This window comes from Ciona robusta, chromosome 10 (assembly GCF_009617815.1).
Source record: "Ciona robusta chromosome 10, ASM961781v2".
In the NCBI taxonomy this organism is placed as follows: Eukaryota; Metazoa; Chordata; class Ascidiacea; order Phlebobranchia; family Cionidae; genus Ciona; species Ciona robusta.
The window spans coordinates 934579-955808 of record NC_143244.1 but is presented as its reverse complement, the minus strand read 5'-3'; the positions used below and the strand labels follow the sequence as shown (position 1 = coordinate 955808).

Genomic DNA, 21230 nt, shown 5'->3' with positions numbered 1-21230 from the left:
TAATGTATCTGAAATAAAAGTAGATGCTATACCCATATCTGGATTACAAAATAACAATATTTATGAGAAAACTATTAAATGTCTGCAACAACATCTCAATATGCATACAACTTTAGACTATTTACAAGTCTATGTTTACATAAGCATGACATGTGTCAGCCACTAGACACTATAATTAACATACACTGGGCATAGGCACCAAATTTTATATGGGCGAGAAAATACATTGAAATAACATTACCATGAAACAGATATTATGTCACTGGTTTAAATACTTGGTAATTATTGCACGGCAAACATTTATTTAAGAACAACCTGCCACCCAAGGTTTAGCACCTATGATACTGAATCATGTAACTGAGATTAATTAAATGCTAGCTTGCAATTTTAGTTGTTGTTTAAACGTGATTCGTTACTTCCTTGTATCAGTTCCTTACGCAAGTATCCATCAATGGAATGAAGGAAGTAAACACAACATACATGTTAGCTATTAACAATAAAATGAGTAGGTGCTGTTTAAACAGTTCCTATTACCATTTACCCACAGTGTAATGTTTACATATACAATACACATAACACTATGTATTGTAAAATAAAGATAATGTATGACAGTATTTCAGTCAGGACAGCATGTTACAAAATATAACAAATAATCAAATATTATACAAATAAATTAAAATAATGCAAATGGAGCAGATTACATTGGTATGAATGATACTACTAAGAAAATATTGGTTTAATAAACCACAGTTACACATTAAAGCTTTAATGTAAACTACATACCCTTGAATGCTCGCATATTAAATTCACATTACATGTGTTTCATATCAACCACCAAGTACAAATTTATCTTAAAACAAATAGTTTCTTTGACACAAACTTGGTTTGTTAAATGTTAGATTGAGTCTAATTCTTTTTAACCATAAGGTCTCTGTTAAACCATTCTGAAGACATTTAAATAAAATGGTATTTGTTTATATGAACAAAGCCATGTGTTCATATTGGGTTTCACTTTGATGAGGATTGTCCTGCCGTACTCTCGTATTTCCTACCGATAAAAGTTTCGTATCCATCGTTTAATGTTGTAGCCTGGACATATGGTATACAATAAGTAAATCATATGGTTAAATATATTGAGATAACTTACAACACTTGGCCCTGCACCTTGTATATCAGCATAACCTTGCTCATCTGTAGTAAGGTTAAGGTTAGATTGGAGGAAACCAATGATTAAAAAGTCAATTCTTACCTCTTTTTACATTGACATTGTTCTTCAGATTTTCATAATTTGTTGATTGTTGAGATATCTGTAAAAATAATAAACCAGCACTTTATTTAACAAGTAGTGTTTGTTTTTATATAAATTTTAGTTTTATCATTATTCTTAGTAAAGCTATTATAGACAAACAGTCAAGAAACTGTTTAAACAAAGGGGTAGGTTGAGTACACATTAAACATCTAAATGTTTAACCATGAAACAGATATATGACGTCTTGTGTGAATAGCAAACAAAATAAACAAACAATACAACGACTTTCATTTCGAAATTATACATTTAAACTACACACCTTTTTCAAATTTTCAGAAAATTTGTTTTGTGCATAATTTGTCTTAAATTATTAAAACAAAAACGATTTCTTACCACAACAGGCTGGCTTGTATGGCTGCGGTTGGTTGGTTGGTTCAACTCAACATAATCTGTAATATATACACTTGAAATAATTTTCATGTTACAAAACCATGTTTAACCTACCATCAGCTGCAGTGTTGGTGTTTCCCTCGGATCTGTAAATAAAAATTCATGAATAGTTGTGAATTTATGGTTGTTTACATGCAAACCTTGGGTCGGAAGTTTTGGGTTTCTTGTTTCTATAAAGTTTAACAACGAGAAATGCGTTTATGATTAAACTAATCGCAATTATTAAACCAAGAACTGCCCCAACAATAGTAGCTGTGTTATCTTTAGGAACAACAATAGGATTTGAAACAAGAACTCTGAATGGGAAGATGACAGGAGTAAAAGTTGATGATGTCACTGTCAATGTGTATGAACCAGTGTCATTTTGAGTTGGCTGCAAAGTAGAAGGAAGTTAGATGTTTTAATAAACTTAGTGATAAGACCAACCTGATTCTTCATGAATACATAGTTTTGAATATTCGTGCTCTGAGGTTTATATTTGAAATCATTATCAGCAATCAACCCTGTAAGAAGACATAGCTTAAACATAAGATATATAACTTTGAAAGCAACAGTTATATCCTTACCATTTTTCTTTAAAATAGCAGAATGTGTAACTGGATTCAGTGAGAATGTGATGTTACAATATTGTGGCCCAACAGTTCCCCATTCACATTGATTACCTATAGCATTGGTGATTTGAAACTGTTCTGCAGGATCTGTAGATAAGAAAAAAATATAGAAATACCAATTGGATCAACTGTTTATCAAAATGAACCACTTACAGAGAACTGTTAAACTAACAGAAGTAGAAAAGTTTCCGAAAGCATCAGATGTTTCACAAACATATAAACCATCATCTGATGATGCCACACTAGGTATGTATAATGATCCAATTGAACGAAAAAATCCATCTTTCTTCCAAACTATCAACGTGTTTATTTCATTTTGGTTTTGAATTCCACAAAATAAACTTAAACTTTCTGTTTTGTTTCTTGTGATGGAAGAAACTGTTGTTGTTGTTCCATCAACCACTATGTTTGGTACTCCTGTTGAATAATCAGTGTAAATGATAAGTTGAGTTGACTTGACTTTAATCACATTCCAACTTACTAGTTTTAGGAACCACTGTTATGTGTTGAGTAATACTGGTAGTACCACCTCCACAAACACCATTACTAACCGTACATGTGATGGTTGTGGAACCAATAACATTTACATTGTTGATCTCACAAGTGTTTGGTAAACTACCACAATTTGTAGGAGAACAAGTCCAGGTACAAGTTACAGCAGGGTTTCCATCAGCTGAGCAATTCATGGTCAACGTCTCATCTGATCTAAGCAGGTAACCACTGCTTGAATTGATCAACAGATCCGTGAATTTGGTTTCTACCTTTGGATTTGTTGCTGGATCTGGAGCACAAGGTTTCTCATTATAACAACTAGAACTTGAACAGTTACTAATAATCCGCTAATTCACACCACTATATTAACTGGTAGATATAACTGAAATATTTTCACCAAAGCAGCGTAAACTGCCTAACAAAATTATATTGCCGTTCACGACTAGTTGATACTAAAAAACTAATTTATTTGACAGAGTAACTTTCCCAAGTTTAATGAATATAACAATTTTATGCAATGTCAAATTTCTTCAGCAAACAACTTTCTACACAGATAGAAAGTAGATTTACCATTTTAAGAAGCAATGAAACTAAACTTGAAACTTTGTTGAAACATGAAAATAATTTTTTTATAAAATTGTGTCAATACTCAATAGCATATGTTTGGGTTTAGGAATAAAATAATAGCCCCTGATTTTGTTTTAAAATACCAAGAGTTTAGCGTGATATGAAAGTACAGCTAATGCTATAAGTTGTGTTAGTAAAACCATTTGTGCACAGAATCACAGCCATATAGAATACAGAAAATGAAATATTTTGTGCTTACAATGAACAATTAATGTCTTGCTGTCTCTTCCCAAGTTTGAATATTCCTGCATGGCAGTGTAGCTATTTATAGCTCTACATTCCACTATATCTCCATTGTTTGAACTACTCAGTGGATTGCTTGTCCATGTGTTACCAAACAACTGTTTTTAATTTATAAATACGTTTTTAATTAATATACTTTTGAATGATTGATATAAATTATCAAAATTGGCATCAGTTCACCTGCATTATTTTACTCATGCTGTTGTGACACAATGGTTACAATAGAATACCAAGTTTACACTTAACACTGCTACTATTGTGGACATTTGTGTCTTACTCAGTGTCCTAGCCATATAGAAAAAAATTACCTACGAAGTTACAGGTGGAAACAGACGTGGTATGAGCTAAGAACACAATATGCCTATGTTTTACCATCTGTTGTTGCTAAACCATGTGGAAATAACATTAATTCATTTATTTACTTCAGCTTTACCGTTTGATTTTGATTATTGAAATAAATTTCAACTCTGTCCAAAGAAGGGACACCCCCAGTTGCAGTACATTGGAATGTAGCAATGTTTCCAGCACAAATGGTATTGTTGCCAATCAATGTAGCAGTTGGTGCTGTGAAAATGTATATTTAGAGCATTATAAGCCAAACTCATATTGTAAAGAAATTCCTGTGCCTGGTGACAGTTAGTTACCTGGTGTGTAACAACATATGGTGTATGTCTGGTTTATATTTACCTAGGTCCTAGGGTAAAACGAGAAATCAGTTATGATTTTGCAAGCAACAGGCGTTGTAAAGCAGCACCAACTTTAAATACACCACAAACCTACCTGACCAACATTGAACTATCTTTTCATTCTCCCACTCTGCTGTAGCAAGGCATTTGGTTGCAGTGTTTCCAGTTGTTCCATTTACATAAAATAAAGTTGAACCATGGGAACACTGGAAGTTAGCTTGAGTGTTGTAGACACCACTTGATGGGTTGACTGGAACATTGTTGGGTGTTGGAGATGAACATTCTAATTGTAACACATTATTTAACAATAATACAAATGGTTTGTAAAAGACTTAGTTTAAAGGAATAAAGCTATAACCGTACACAACAAATATGTGAAGTTCAAATGAAAGATCAACCATGCATTCTAAATGTTGTTTTACATAAAGCATCTACCTACAGTTTTTACTAAACAATTATGTTTATACTATTTGGGCAGTAATATCACTCACACCTTTGATATGTAACTGAACTTGAGTGATACAACCGGGTACCGAACAACCGAGAGAAACAATTGCTTGATTGAGGGTCAAATTAACATTCCTGATTTCAAGACTCATGGGGAAAGTGTCACCAGTGTTAACAATGGATGTTATTGTGCTGAGAATAAACATTATTAACAAATAATAACAGCATTCATAATTTTATTTACTTTCAAAACTTACCTTGATGATGTGTCATAACCCGAAGCTAGATTTGCATATTGTGGAACTTCATTGTTTTTAATTCTGTACAGACCAACTACCACCTTTGCAAAAAAAAATACAAAAAATAAGAAAACTATTATCAAAACTATTTAATTTTTAAAATAAAGATGCGTTCTAAAGGTATTTAATATATTTGAGATTTCTATAACTGCTAGGATAAAAAAATAATTAACATATATATACCCTATGTGTTCAATTTTGACAAGCAATCCTGTACTGTTACAATATAACAATATAGAAACCCCCTATTAGAAGATATTAACAATGTAAGAATGCTTTATTAAATTGATAATATTTACTATTAAACTTACATCATTTATTTTCCATGCTAATGTAGATGTTGTAGTCCCAATATAAGTCACATTACAAGTAGCAGTGGCAGTTGAACCAACCGATGATATTGGAGGTTGTAGAGATAACGCAGAGAATGTGAATGTAGCTTGGGCATTTACTGCAGAACCTGAAATGTTATCATTAGAAAATTAAACATTCTTACTTGTTTCACGCAGTTCATTGAAAATACTTTATCTGTTAATATTCTAACCATGAATGTAACTTGCTTTATCCGCGCGTGGCCGTTATAACACGGGTGTCCATACACCTCGTGCCAGCTTGCGTGTTACCAAGTATGTTACTTTGAGAGTGATTATTTGTTTGTTTTATTTTATGTGTGGCTGATAGTTTGGACAACCCATTAGTGACCACTGGGTTGGAGCAATTGCTGTTAAGTGTCTTGCCCAAGTACACATATGCCCACAATGGTAGCAGCAAAGAGCCTTTAACCCATTACCTCTGGGTTAAATGCAGGCGCACTAACCACTAAGCCACGGCGCCAGACAATGGTAAAACCCTTTTAAGTAAAGTTTTGCAAATCAAGCAGAAAACATATAAAGTGATGCGTTAATGACAGTAAAACAACCACTGTTAACTAGAAGGTTGTTAAAACAAAATGAGATGATTTATGATTACACTTCTTAAACAAAACTAACTTACCATATATTATGATTACACCAAAGGTCCACAGCTTTATGATATTAGTATATGCTGGTGAAATACAATTCATCTTATAACTACATATTCACTACAATAGCAAACTTTATGTATAATAATGTATCTGTAATAAAAGTAGATACGTTACATGATATCTCAAATACAAAATAACATAATTTATCATGTCGAGAAAATTATTGTCTGCAACAACATCTCAATATGCATACAACTTTAGACTATTTGCAAGTCTATGTTTACATAAGCATGACATGTGTCAGCCACTAGACACTATAATTAACATATACTGAGCATAGGTTACAAACTTTATATGGGTGAGGAAATACATTGAAAAACATTACCGTGAAACAGATATTATGTCACTGGTTTAAATATCTAGTAATTAATGCACGGCAAACATTTTTAAGAACAACCTGCCACCCAAAGTTTAGCACCTAGGGTACTGAATCATGTAACTGAGATTAATTAAACACTAGCTTGCAATTTTAGTTGTTGTTTAAACGTGATTCGTTACTTCCTTGTTTCAGTTCCTTACGCAAGTATTCATCAATGGAATGAAGGAAGTAAACACAACATACATGTTAGCAATTAACAATAGAATGAGTAGGTGCTGTTTAAACAGTTCCTATTACCATTTACCCACAGTGTAATGTTTACATATACAATACATATAACACTATGTGTTGTAAATTAAAGATAATGTATGACAGTATTTCAGTCAGGACAGCATGTTACAAAATATAACAAATAATCAAATATTATACAAATAAATTAAAATAATACAGATAAGGCAGATCACATTGGTATGAATGATACTACTAAGAAAATATTGGTTTAATAAACCACAGTTACACAATAAAGCTTTAATGTGAACTACGTATGCTTGAATGCTCGCATATTAAATTCACATTACATGTGTTTTATATCAACCACCAAGTACAAATTTACATTATCTTAAAACAAATAATTTCTTTGACACAAACTTGGTTTGTTAAATGTTAGATTGAGTCTAATTCTTTTTCACCCTAAGGTCTCTGTTAAACCATTCTGAAGACATTTAAATAAAATGGTATTTGTTTATATAAACAAAGTCATGTGTTTATATAGGTTTCACTTTGATGAGGATTGCCCTGCCGTATTCTCATATTTCCTTCCAATAAAAGTTTCGTATCCATCGTTTAATGTTGTAGCCTGGACATATGGTACACAATAACTTAAATGTATGCTTAAATACATTGGGATAACTTACAACACTTGGCCCCACACCTTGTATATCAGCATAACCTTGCTCATCTGTAGTAAGGTTAAGGTTAGATTGGAGGAAACCAATGATTAAAATGTCAATTCTTACCTCTTGTTACATTGACATTGTTCTTCAGATTTTCATAAGTTGTCGATTGTTGAGATCTCTGTAAAAATAACAAACCAGCCTTTTATTTAACAAGCGATATTTGTTAAAATAATGAATTTTTTAGTTTTTTATTATTATTCTTAGTAAAGCGATTGTTATAGACAAACAGTCAGGAAACTGTTTAAACAAAGTGTTAGGTTGAGTACACATTAAACATCTGAATGTTTAACTTCGTAACAGATATATGACTTCTTGTGTGAATAGCAAACAATATACACAAACATTGCAACCACAAATTATACAATTAAACTACACTCCTTTTCAATATTTCTAAAAATTTATTTTTTTGTGCATAATTTGTCTCAAACTATTAAAACAAAAACCACTTCTTACCACAATAATCTGGCTTTTATGGCTGCGGTTGGTTGGTTGGTTCAACTCAACATAATCTGTAATAAATACACTTTTATTTTCATGTTACAAAACCATGTTTAACTTACCATCAGCTGCAGTGTTGGTGTTTCCCTCAGATCTGTAAATAGAAATTCATGAATAGTTGTGAATTTATGGTTGTTCACATGCAAACCTTGGGTGGGAAGTTTTGGGTTTCTTGTTTCTATAAAGTTTAAAAACAAGAAATGCGTTTATGATCAAACTAATCGCAATTATTGAACCAAGAACTGCCCCAACAATAGTAGCTGTGTTATCTTTAGGAACTACAATAGGATTTGAAACAAGAACTGTGAATGAGAAGATGACAGGAGTAAAAGTTGATGATGTCACTGTCAATGTGTATGAACCAGTGTCATTTTGAGTTGGCTGCAAAGTAGAAGGAAGTTGGATGTATTAATAAACTTGGTGATGAGACCAACCTGAATCTTCATGAATACATAGTTTTGAATATTCGTGCTCTGAGGTTTATATTTGAAATCATTATCAGCAATCAACCCTGCAAGAAGACATCGCTTAAACATAAGATATATAACTTTGAAAGCAACAGTTATATCCTTACCATTTTTTTTCAAAATGGTAGAATGTGTAACTGGATTCAGTGAGAATGTGATGTTACAATATTGTGGCCCAACAGTTCCCCATTCACATAAAGTGCCCAAGCCACTGGTGATTCAAAACTGTTCTGCAGGATCTGTACATAAAACAACTTTTGTTAAGTAACAATTTAATTGTTTGTTATTAGGAACCACTTACAAAATACTGTTAAACTAATAGAAGTAGAAAAGTTTCCAAAGGCATCAGATGTCTCACAAACATATAAACCATCATCTGATGATGCCACACTAGGTATGTATAATGATCCAATTGAACGAACAAATCCATCTTTCTTCCAAACTATCAACGTGTTCATTTCATTCTGGTTTTGAATTCCACAAAATAAACTTAAACTTTCTGTTTTGTTTCTTGTGATGGAACTAGCTGTTGATGGAACGTCATCAACCAATAGATTGGTAGTTCCTATTGATAAATACGTAGTTTAAATAAAGCTTTGATACTGACCTCTATAAAGACTGAACTTACTAGTTTTAGATACCACTGTTATGAGTTGAGTAATGCTGGTAGTACCACCTCCACAAACACCATTACCAACCATACATGTGATGGTCGTGGAATTAATAACCTTTACATTGTTGATCTCACAAGCGTTTGGTAAACTACCACAATTTGTAGGAGAACAAGACCAGTTACAAGTTACAGCAAGGTTTCCATCAGCCGAGCAATTCATGGTCAACGTCTCATCTGATCTAAGCAGGTAACCACTGCTTGAATTGATCAACAGATCCGTGAATTTGGTTTCAAACTTTGTTTTTTTTGCAGAATCTGCATAACACATCATTATAAGTTTTTAATAAACAACATTATGTTTAAAGTACTTACAGTGAACAATTAATGTCTTGCTGTCTCTTCCCGAGTTTGAATATTCCTGCATGGCAGTGTAGCTATTTATAGCTCTACATTCCACTATATCTCCATTATTTGAACTACTTGGTTTGCCTGTCCATGTGTTTCCAACCAACTGGTAGAAACAATTAAATAAATACCAGCCATATATTTTACTTCAAATTTACCGTTTGGTTTTGATTATTGAAATAAATTTCAACTCTTTCCAAAGAAGGGACACCCCCAGATGCAGTACATTGGAATGTAGCAATGTTTCCAGCACAAATGGTGTTGTTGCCAATCAATGTAGCAGTTGGTGCTAAAAAAATGTTTAATTGCATTATAACATCATTTTATTAAGAAATACCATCATTTTATTAAGAAATGCCTGTTCACGGTGAAGTAATTACCTGTATTATAACAACAATGGTGTATTGTCTGGTTCACATTTACCTAGGTCATATGTTCAAGTGTGACATCACTTATGATTTTACAAGCAACATAAAATGTAGGTATTGTAAAACAGGACCATCAATATAAAATACACCGCAGACCACCCACCTGACCAACATTGAACAATCTTTTCATTCTCCCACTCTGCTGTAGCAAGGCATTTGGTTGCAGTGTTTCCAGTTGTTCCATTTACATAAAATAAAGTTGACCCATGGGAACACTGGAAGTTAGCTTGAGTGTTGTAGACACCACTTGATGGGTTGACTGGAACATTGTTGGGTGTTGGAGATGAACAATCTTTTGAAATACAATTTATGAATAAATATAACTTGTTTTATCTTCAGGTAGATGGAAAACGACAGTCGTTATAACACGGGTCTTCTTTTTCATACATCACATGCCAGCTTACGAGTTACCACGTGCACGTATGTAACTTTGCGGGTAATTGTTTTTTTCATTTTTCTATTTTTTTATTGTTTGGCTGACAATTTAGACATTACATTAGTGACCGCTTGGCTGAAGGAATTGCTAATAAGTGTCTTGCCCAAGGACACATACCCTAACAATGATGGCAGCGACGAGACTTGAACCCAGAACTTCTGGGTTTGCAGCATGCACGCTAACCCACTGTGCCTCACGCTGGACCAAATTATATTACTAACTCGTAATTTATTTAAATTTATATTTCTACATGAAAGCAATTTTATAATAAATAAAAATCAAATTTTGAAGTTTCGTAATTTTTACTTTGTATACTTTATCCATTTTTTTGTGAAATACTATGAGCAAAGCAGGCAGAAATTAACATTTTGTATACCATTATATAATTGTACTATTACTCAGTTATTGTATTCAGTGTTGTCCTGTTAGCATTAACAATATTAATGTATAGATTGTAACTAAGCAAATAGTAAACAATAAAATTTACCTTTTACTATCATTGACAATGAGTGAACAACAGTACCATCACAGTTTAGTGAAACATTGGTGTTGCTTGTCATTGCAGTAAGGTATGTCAGACTTGTAGAAAAGCCCCCAGGTACATTTGTGCATGTAATGCTATGTGTAGCAGTTGGAGTAACAGTCTGACAACCACCAAAAGCAGATGAGTAAAATTCTGTGCCAGATAGTCCTGTTCCTGACCACGCACATGAAGATGGACTAGTTGTTACTGTTGCAGTGATCATGAGGTTTGTGGTTCCAGTTGCAACATTTGCTTGGTTTTCAGGTTGCGGCAATTGAATTGCGGACAAATATCCAGCTGTATGTGACATTTATGAACATGACTTTTAATATGACTTAAAAATATAAATACTAATAATAACAGTATGTATATAATAACAAATACCAAAAGGGGAAAACTTGTTTTTTTAACGATTGTAGCTCTGTGGGTATTATTATACTTAACGACAACTTTTTATGGCAGTATTTTAAATCTTTTTGAAAAATCAGCTTACCACTGTAAAGTAGCAGCAACACAAATGAAAGCAGCATTGGCAGGTCTCTTGTACAACCACTTGAAGTTAGTTGAAATACATTTGAGTTTTTTTAGGGCAAGGGATTTTTGCCTTTTAATATATTTCCTAAAATCCAATTTATTTAAATACACACACAAATAATATAAATATACAGTACATACTGGTATAAAAAGCATACTCGTTCTAATTGTGTGCAGAATATAGACTATACCTGCAAATAATACTACTATAAACTAACAAATTTGATTTTCTCCTATAAATCAATTTCTATGCATAAAACATGGCTTGTTTTATTGACTGTACATATATTTCTATACTGTATATTCTATATCCCAATTACCAACTACCAATGATTACTACTACTAAGCATAGCATGTATTACTCACACTACTCCTACATTACTTCCTTGTTTCCACAAGAGTTAATATTTACTGAGTCATGTAATTTGACATAATGGAAGTGTTGATCTAATTCATTATGTTTAACTTGTTTATTTCATTAACTAAAGGTAAATATTTCCTAATTTCAACAGTTAAAGTCAAGAGTGGTATACACACACTGGCCTAGTTCATAGTAAGATATTTGTAGTTCAACCTAAATCGAAAGCTTTGTATCAATGATTAATAAAGCTTCATTGAACACATATTACATGTGTGACCACACATACATCAATATGTATATACAACTTGCACCTAGTTTCACTTGGCTATTATAATCATTCACTTAAGGAAGGGGTTTGTGAAAGCCACATACATTATAAAAGCAAAGACATGTAAAATGCATTTGAAAATATTTATACCTTGGGTCTACAAATATCCAATAAATAAATACAACATCAAAATAAGAATACAACAGGTTTTATATATTAGAAAAAACTCAAGACTTTAATATTGAATATATACATAAAATTGATATAAAATAAATTTATGTAAATATATATGATTTCTTACATCCTGTGTTTTATTGTTGAAACTGTCAACCAACAGAACTATAAACCTAACTGTTGAGATAAAAGATTTAATGTGCACACAAACAGTATGAAGTGTGAAATGGCTAAGATCTTTTAAGAAAGGACGACCTAGCTCTTATGGTCTAAAACTTTCAAGCCACATGTTCATATTGACTTTCATTTTGTTGATTGCGCGACATATTTTCATATTTCCTTCCAATAAAAGTTTCGTATCCTTCGTTTGGTGTTGTTACCTGAACATATGGTATACAAAAACTTAATTATATGGTTAAATATATTGGGATAACTTACAACGCTTGGCCCCATACCTTGTATATCAGCATAACCTCGCTCATCTACATCAAAATAAATGTTTAAATCAAAGAAAACATTGAAGAAAATTAAATTAAATCTTACCTCTTGTTACATTGACATTGTCCTTTAGGTTTTCATAATTCGTTGATTGTGTTGCAGGTAAGTTCTAATAGAAAAATAACAATTAATTTAAACACATCAGTAATATAAATGAAACAATAGTCTAAATGCATTCACTCACATTAGTTATTTGTTCATTTTGATATCGTGATCGATCAGCTATTTCATAGTAACCTGAAGATATAAACAACATAGCTACTGTTTTAAGCAATGCTTATAATTACTTAAATAAAAAGTACAATGTTTTATAGTTAAATACCAATTGTTGCACATTCTTACCATGCTCTGCTTCCATTCCAATGTTGCTGCAATTTAAAGTATATGTTAATATTTTGTTATTGCATATATTGCACAAGATAAACTAGTGTTTACCTTCTTCCTGTAACTTCTTTATCTGCAAGGAGAGAACATGGTCAATATAACTGTAAATATCAAAAGATATGCAAAAGTTAAAACTGCTTCATTTACCAAAATATTTCAAATCATTGCATTATATAAGACTGTTTGGCATAAAAATAGGTATCTGCAACTTATATTCAACCAATGTTTCATCCAGTGTTTTAATTATTATAAATATTCTTGCCTTTATGTTCTTTATTGTTTTGCTGTCTTAAACAATAAACCACAAGAATGATGATCAATATAAAAGCCACCACCCCACCAACTGCAGCTCCGATTATAATACCCAAGTTATCTGGTGGTGGGATGGGTGGTGGTGGTGTAGGTTGCACTTCATTTATCACTGATATATTGAATGTGAAAGTGTTTTCAAATATTCCATTGTTGATTCTTAAATTATAATTCCCACTATCATTGAATGATGGCTGCAATGAATAGAAACATTGAAGCTGGATTACAATTTGTTTTTAACAATTTCCAACCTGGTTTCGAGTAAAAACAAAACTCTGTGATGTTGATGTTTGTGGCTGATTAGTTGCATCATTCATTACTATGGCTCCTAAATACAGAGTGGTTTATATTTTGTAAAGCAGAGGCTTATGGGAGACATACCATTCTTTGTTAAAGTGGTTGTATAAGTAGTTGGGTTAAGTGAGAATGTGATGGTACATGATCTTGGACCAGGTGGGGCAATATACCATGTACATATGTTACTGTGGCTGGTTGTACCATCATTCACTGCAAATCCTTCAGCTGCATCTGGAGATGTAAAAAGTTTATTGAATAAATAACAAATAAAACAAGCAAGTAAATAAATGAATGTAACTTTTCATGTCTTGAGGCAAACGCACTAAGTTCACCAACCACTGTGCCACGGCAGCAGGTGGCACAAATGATGAGCAACCATGATATATAATAAAGCAATTGGCGCATCAAATATACTTCCCATAACACATCAATAAACACCCAGATATTAGTTTATAAATTTATTGCCCACTATACTTTTTTTAAAGAATTCAGTTGCTTTAACACTTTTTTCAAAACTGCAATAGAGTGTAAATAAAAAAGTTTAGTTCTTTTGTTTTTGATTTAGTAAAACAATAATGAAAAAGGAATTTACGTTTAAACATTTTATGAGATATCAAAGTACTGCATATTTTGTTACTCGGAAAATGTTTTGAAGAATTAAAGTAAAGTTAGACAACAATATGGGAAACAGTAATTTCATTTGATTACGACTCACAGTGTATAATCAATGTCTTGCTGTCTCTTCCCAAGTTTGAATGTTCCTGCATGACAGTGTAGCTATTTATAGCTCTACATTCCACTATATCTCCATTGTTTGAACTACTCAGTGGATTGCTTGTCCATGTGTTTCCAACCAACTGGTAGAAACAATTATATAAATACTAATTTAATATTTTACTTTAACTTTACCGTTTGATTTTGATTATTGAAATAAATTTCAACTCTATCCAAAGAAGGGACAACCCCAGTTGTGGTACATTGGAATGTAGCAATGTTTCCAGCACAAATGGGATTGTTGCCAATCAATGTAGCAGTTGGTGCTGTGAAAAATAAACATGTTGCATGTAAATAAAATGTTTATTCTAATAAGGGGAGGCAATGACCAAGAAGAGGCAATTGATAAAGCAGGAACCAGTAATAAAAGTTTATCGGTAATCCAGGTACTTGCATATAAACATACTTCAATTACTTATTTTAAAGGTTGAACATAATACAGTTGGAGAAGGTTGTTTAAGTTCTTCAAAATGAAGTTTGGTGTAAAACATTTGAAGTTAAACATTGCAGAACATTCAAGTATATAAGTGCAGATATAAACTTAAATTAAATGCAAACAATATGAAAATACTAACATTTTGATCGGATGATGAAACAAATAACACATCTAGACTCAGTATAAATTAATTATGACACAATGCACCAAAAAGAAATGCATAGCGAAGCATTACGAACATAGGCGCCTAAGTTTTAAAAAGTCAGGGTACCCATTAAAGTTAAACAAATATTTAATACGATGTCGAATGTTTGATAAATACGCAACATAATTGCAGCATGTATATAATGGTTTGTTTGTGAGTTACAGCAGTGAAGCGATACTTCTATATCGGTGATACGTTTTAGACAAACTATTCAAACATTTCGTGGCGTTATTAATGCGTTTTGGATAACTACGCGGCAGAAGGAGAAGAAAATTCCGAAGCCGTCCGAAAAAGTGCGAATTCTCGTATATCCTGTGCAGTGGCGCACCCACGGGGGGGAATTAGGGGGACTAGTCCCCCCCCTTTTTGATATCAATAAATCGCTTCCAGAATTCGTTGATGCGAGTGCTTCGTGCACTCGTCTGCCTGAGTGTATGTGCGAGGGTGTGTGCGTTCGGGAGGTTACGTGTGTTTTGGCAGGCATGGTCCCTCGTTAAACGATGCTACGTTACACGGCCGCGAACTCGTCCCCCGTTAAACGACGCTACGTTACACGCCAGCGAACTTGTCCCACGTTAAACGACGCTAAGTTACACGGCAGCGAAATCGTCCCACGTTAAAAGATGCTACGTTACACGGCCGCAAACTCGTCCCCCGTTAAACGACGCTACGTTACACGGCAGCGAACTCGTCCCACGTTAAACGATGCTACGTTACACGGCCACGAACTCGTCCCTTGTTAAACGATGCTACGTTACACAGCGGCGAACTCGTACCTCGTTAAACGACGCTACGTTACACGGCCGCGAACTCGTCCCCCGTTAAACGACGCTACGTTACACGGCAGCGAACTCGTCCCACGTTAAACGACGCTACGTTACACGGCAGCGAACTCGTCCCACGTTAAACGATGCTACGTTACACGGCCGCGAACTCGTCCCCCGTTAAACGATGCTACGTTACACCGCCGCGAACTCGTCCCCCGTTAAACGACGCTACGTTACACGGCAGCCAACTCGTCCCACGTTAAACGATGCTACGTTACACGGCCACGAACTCGTCCCTTATTAAACGATGCTACATTACACGGCGGCGAACTCTTACCCCGTTAAACGACGCTACGTTACACGGCCGCGAACTCGTTCCCCGTTAAACGACGCTACCTTACACGGCCGCGAACTCGTCCCTCGTTAAACGACGCTATGTTACACGGCAGCGAACTCGTCCCTCGTTAAACGACGCTACGTTACACGGCCGCGAACTCGTCCCTCGTTAAACGACGCTACGTTACACGGCAGCGAACTCGTCCCTCGTTAAACGACGCTACGTTACACGGCAGCGAACTCGTCCCTCGTTAAACGACGCTACGTTACACGGCCGGAACTCGTCCCCCGTTAAACGACGCTACGTTACACGGCAGCGAACTCGTCCCACGTTAAACGACGCTACGTTACACGGCAGCGAACTCGTCCCACGTTAAACGATGCTACGTTACACGGCCGCGAACTCGTCCCCCGTTAAACGATGCTACGTTACACGGCCGCGAACTCGTCCCCCGTTAAACGACGCTACGTTACACGGCAGCCAACTCGTCCCACGTTAAACGATGCTACGTTACACGGCCACGAACTCGTCCCTTGTTAAACGATGCTACGTTACACGGCGGCGAACTCGTACCCCGTTAAACGACGCTACCTTACACGGCCGCGAACTCGTCCCTCGTTAAACAACGCTACCTTACACGGCCGCGAACTCGTCCCTCGTTAAACGACGCTACGTTACACGGCAGCGAACTCGTCCCTCGTTAAACGACGTTACGTTACACGGCCGCGAACTCGTCCCTCGTTAAACGACGCTACGTTACACGGCAGCGAACTCGTCCCTCGTTAAACGACGCTACGTTACATGTCCGCGAACTCGTCCCTCGTTAAACGACGCTAAGTTACACGCCGCGAACTCGTCCCCGTTCAACGACGCTAAGTTACACCGCCGCGAACTCGTCCCCCGTTAAATAGCTACTTTACAAGGCCGCGAACTCGTCCTTCGTTAAACGATGCTACGTTACACGGCAGCGAACTCGTCCCCCGTTAAACGACGCTACGTTACACGGCCGCTAACTCGTCCCTCGTTAAACGACGCTACGTTACACGGGCGCGAACTGTCACTCGTTAAACGACGCTACGTTACACGGCAGCGAACTCGTCCCTCGTTAAACAACGCTACGTTACATGTCCGCGAACTCGTCCCTCGTTAAACGACGCTAAATAGCTACTTTACAAGGCCGCGAACTCGTCCTTCGTTAAACGATGCTACATTACACGGCCGCGAACTCGTCCCCCTGGTCGCCTCATGTATGTTGTTGTGTCCTGACAATGCCACCAACAACCCTTCTATTAAACGCCTGCATCGATCAACTGTCATAGCAGACGACTGCACTTGAACGTGAATGGGATGAATGAGTCTAAGAATTTCTTTTATCAACATCAACATGAAATATACTTGAAAGTCCTCCAGGCCCAATAGCAATGGTCGGGCAGCTCCTTTAGTAATTGCAGATTTTGATGGATCTTTTACTACGTCATCCAGCCAGTCAAGAATATTCTCATATTCTGCCACAAACGTCTCGATAGATGGAAGACGTAGAACCCAGCGGGTAGGACACAAAGGACGCAATGACCTGTTGGTGTGGTGCGTCTCGTTGCCAAGAGAAAATTCTTTGAAGGAAGCCAAACGCCTCGGCGAAGATTTAATATAATTTACAACACTTTTATTTGTTATAAGTTTTCCTTCCACCGCTTCAGTACACAAACCACATGTCACGACATCTCTTCGTTCGTCATGAGAATCCAAGGAAATTGCAAAGTCCAATTTACTTTGAACTTTCCACCATCGTTTTTCGTAGGGGGTGTTGGTGCAGACGTAGAAGGTTCGTTATCTAAACATACTTGCCTGGATACTTCTGGTGTTGCCAAACACACAAATACTTGGGGGAGAGAGACATGGTTCTGAAATGTCCGGCAAAGTTGGTGCTTCGTGGCGATGACGGGTCGTATTTTTTTCGAAAAAAGAAGAAATTGCTGGCTGAAGCTTCCTTTTTCTTGTTTTATCCATTTTACGTATGCGCTTAGTTCAGACGACGTAGGCGAAATTTCGTAAAATATGTATATATATAATTTTTAAAGCTCCATTAGTGACGATACACAATAAAATGCAAGGTTGGCATTTCAAAAAAGTTACGATTCCTTTGTTTTTGATTGGTAGTTAGTTTTTAATTGTTTCGTAAACGTGCGTAAGACCGCCTACTATTACGTAAAAAAGGTTATACATTACGTAACAATCTACCATATATACACGTAGAAATAGTACGATATATAATACGAGAGCTGCGCGCTTGTTCGTGGCTTGGTTAGTCCGAAGCACGTTGATTTTGTAAAGCGGATTTGCCACATTTAATGATATATGCGATTAATTCAGGGTACTCTTGGGTAACCTCGATTTTAGCAGGGTACTTATTTTGTACCCTGCGTACCCAGGTTAGGCGCCAGTGATTACGAAACATATTCTCTACTTTCCTGTGCACAAATTAATCCATCAGCAGCAATACTATACAAAACAAATCACCCACCTGACCAACATTGAACTATCTTTTCATTCTCCCACTCTGCTGTAGCAAGGCATTTGGTTGCATTGTTTCCAGTTGTTCCATTCACATAAAATAAAGTTGAACCATGGGAACACTGGAAGTTAGCTTGAGTGTTGTAGACACCACTTGATGGGTTGACTGGAACATTGCTGGGTGTTGGAGATGAACAAGCTGTATATAAACAGAACAATATTACCAACATCTTTGAGTTTTACATTTATATTAGTAAATATTTAACACTCTTACCAAGTCTCACGGTATGACTACCGAATTACACTTGAAAATATATGTTACTATATAAACCCACAGTGAAGCAAAATATATGTACTTCACCTTGTATAATCACAGTAAGAAACGACACTGTTGTTGTGTCGCAGTCAACAGTTAGGTTGAAACTAGCATTGATAGCTTGACTAAAACGTAGTTGTGATGCCACAGTACCACCATTGTCTGTACAAGTAACTGCCACTTCAGCATTGCTGGGTGTCAAGCATCGACCAAAGTTTTTGGCGTAAAATATCAAACTTTTGTTGTTTCTATAACTCCATGCACATGTATTATACAGTGTTGTTGATATTGTTGCAGATATTGTAAGGTTGGTTATGCCAAGTGCTCTTGTTGCAGTATTACCAGGTGATGGCAGATTGATGATTGGATTGGCTGTTAATATAATATTGTTTAAAATATTTCAATACAATTAGCACAAAATGTAATTGACATTTTTAAACAATACAAATATTACTTTTCTCCTGCTGAATTTTCATTTCAAATCCAGCATATGAAATCAAATGATTTAATTGGCTTGTAAGTTTAACTATACCAATAGTATAATGTAAACAAACCACAATTTTCATAGATTATTAAACATAAACAATTAGATTTTAAAGCATGGTTTTATAATTAACAAGCCCACCTGGCCAACATTGAACTATCTTTTCATTCTCCCACTCTGCTGTAGCAAGGCATTTGGTTGCAGTGTTTCCAGTTGTTCCATCCATGTTAAATAAAGTTGAGTCCTGGGGACAGCTGAAGTTAGCTTGAGTGTTGTAGACACCACTTGATGGGTTGACTGGAACATTGTTGGATGTTGGAAATGAACAAGCTGTTATTACAACTTATTACATATAAATATACTCATATATACGGCACATTACTTTTACTTCATTCTCATCAAGTAAAAGCAAAATAACAAAATCTTCAAATGATTTACAAATTTCAAACCTTGAAGTAAAATATTCTGAGCAAAGCAACTTGAACCACCATGAACTAGCTGCAACGTTGATTGACTGAAAGAAGAAGTTAATTTGTTGGTAACACTGAATGTTGTTGTGTAACAACCTACAACACCAGCAGGAATTCCTGTGTTGTTATATTGGCAAGTTGCACTGTAACCTGGTACATGAATTGCTGGTTGACATGGGTTTGAGCCAAGGCTTGATAGGAATGTAAACACGGCAATATCTGCACCCAATAAATCTTGGAAAGACCATGTAAGATCATTTGCTTGTACAGATGGACAGAAATATACTGAGTACAACTGCCCAGTATAATCAAGTGCCCATGTATTTCTTGATGGTGTGACTGTTGGGTTGGAACAAGTGGGAGAAGCTGGAAATATAATTTAAATTAAATACATTTTCATTAACTAGGCATCTTAATCGAATGTAATTACCTTGAACATATAAGCTTCCAAATATTACCAACAATAATATTTGGATATTCATTTTCTGATAAAATATACAAAGCAAGTATTTTTAACTGGAAAAAAAAGATGGTAATAAATTGATTACTTAAGAAATCGAAACAACTTTTCTGGGCGCAAAAAATCTTCAACAGTTTTTAAAAAAATATTTGCGTATTTACCTCTTTCGTTATGGAAAAACTCCCTTAACTGTTGGTTATTGTGAATAAAATAGTCATGCGAATTCTAACTAACTTTGACTCTACTAATAGTATGCTGACATCAAGCAAATGCCGTTAAGTGTCTTGCCCAAGGACACATACACCCATAATGATAGCAGCGAAGAGCCTTGAACCCATTAACAATGGTTAAAGGCAGGTGCGCTAACCACTTTGCCACGGGCCAGATAATGGTAAAACCTAGTTAAGTAAAATATGAAGTAATAATGACAGTAAATCAACCACTGTTAACTAGAAGGTTGTTAAAACAAAACGAGATGATTTATGATTACACTTCTTAAACAAAACCTACCTACCATATATTACGATAACACCAAAAGTCCACAGCTTTATGATATTAGTATATGCTGGTGAAATACAATTCATCTTATAACTACATATTCACTAAAATAGCAAAATTTACGTATGATAATGTATCTGAAATAAAAGTAGATGCATTACACGTTATCTGAAATACAAAATAACATAATGTATCATGTTAGGAAAACAAACTATTAAATGTCTGCAACAACATCTCAATATGCATACAACCTTAGACTATTTGCAAGTCAATGTTTACATAAGCATGACATGTGTCAGCCACTAGACACTATAATTAACATATACTGGGCATAGGCACCAAACTTTATATGGGCGAGAAAATACATTGAAAAA

General features: G+C 35.2%; 3 protein-coding genes across 9 annotated transcripts in view; 1 reads left to right on the top strand and 2 right to left on the bottom strand.

Annotated features, from left to right (window-relative positions):
- LOC149729301 (uncharacterized) overlaps nucleotides 1-6229 on the bottom strand; it is a 36806-nt gene extending 30577 nt beyond the window's left edge. Inside the window, exon 1 of the mRNA XM_089886114.1 lies at nucleotides 6098-6229. Coding sequence (XP_089742240.1) covers nucleotides 6098-6167 — 70 coding nt within the window. The 5' untranslated portion in view covers nucleotides 6168-6229. The remainder of the gene's footprint in view (nucleotides 1-6097) is intronic.
- LOC149729293 (uncharacterized) overlaps nucleotides 1-21230 on the top strand; it is a 127683-nt gene that overhangs the window by 38634 nt on the left and 67819 nt on the right. The gene's annotated exons all lie outside the window — the stretch shown is intronic.
- LOC149729300 (uncharacterized) lies at nucleotides 8-20994 on the bottom strand. Of its 6 annotated transcripts, XM_089886147.1 has the most exons (18): nucleotides 20873-20890; nucleotides 20329-20383; nucleotides 19878-20264; nucleotides 19570-19758; nucleotides 18990-19316; nucleotides 18639-18827; nucleotides 9545-9675; nucleotides 3629-3770; nucleotides 2792-3091; nucleotides 2464-2727; nucleotides 2266-2397; nucleotides 2126-2202; nucleotides 1840-2072; nucleotides 1754-1785; nucleotides 1643-1698; nucleotides 1250-1307; nucleotides 1148-1191; nucleotides 8-1089 (listed from the first exon to the last, which is right to left on the bottom strand). In XM_089886147.1, exons 1-18 carry the CDS (start codon nucleotides 20873-20875, stop codon nucleotides 1009-1011), a joined length of 2700 nt encoding a protein of 899 aa, XP_089742273.1. In that variant the 5' UTR covers nucleotides 20876-20890; the 3' UTR covers nucleotides 8-1008. The 6 variants fall into 6 exon arrangements, with proteins under 6 accessions (XP_089742273.1, XP_089742272.1, XP_089742274.1 ...); XM_089886146.1 differs by lacking the exon at nucleotides 20329-20383 and having other exon boundaries at nucleotides 20873-20994; XM_089886148.1 differs by lacking the exon at nucleotides 20873-20890 and having other exon boundaries at nucleotides 20329-20395.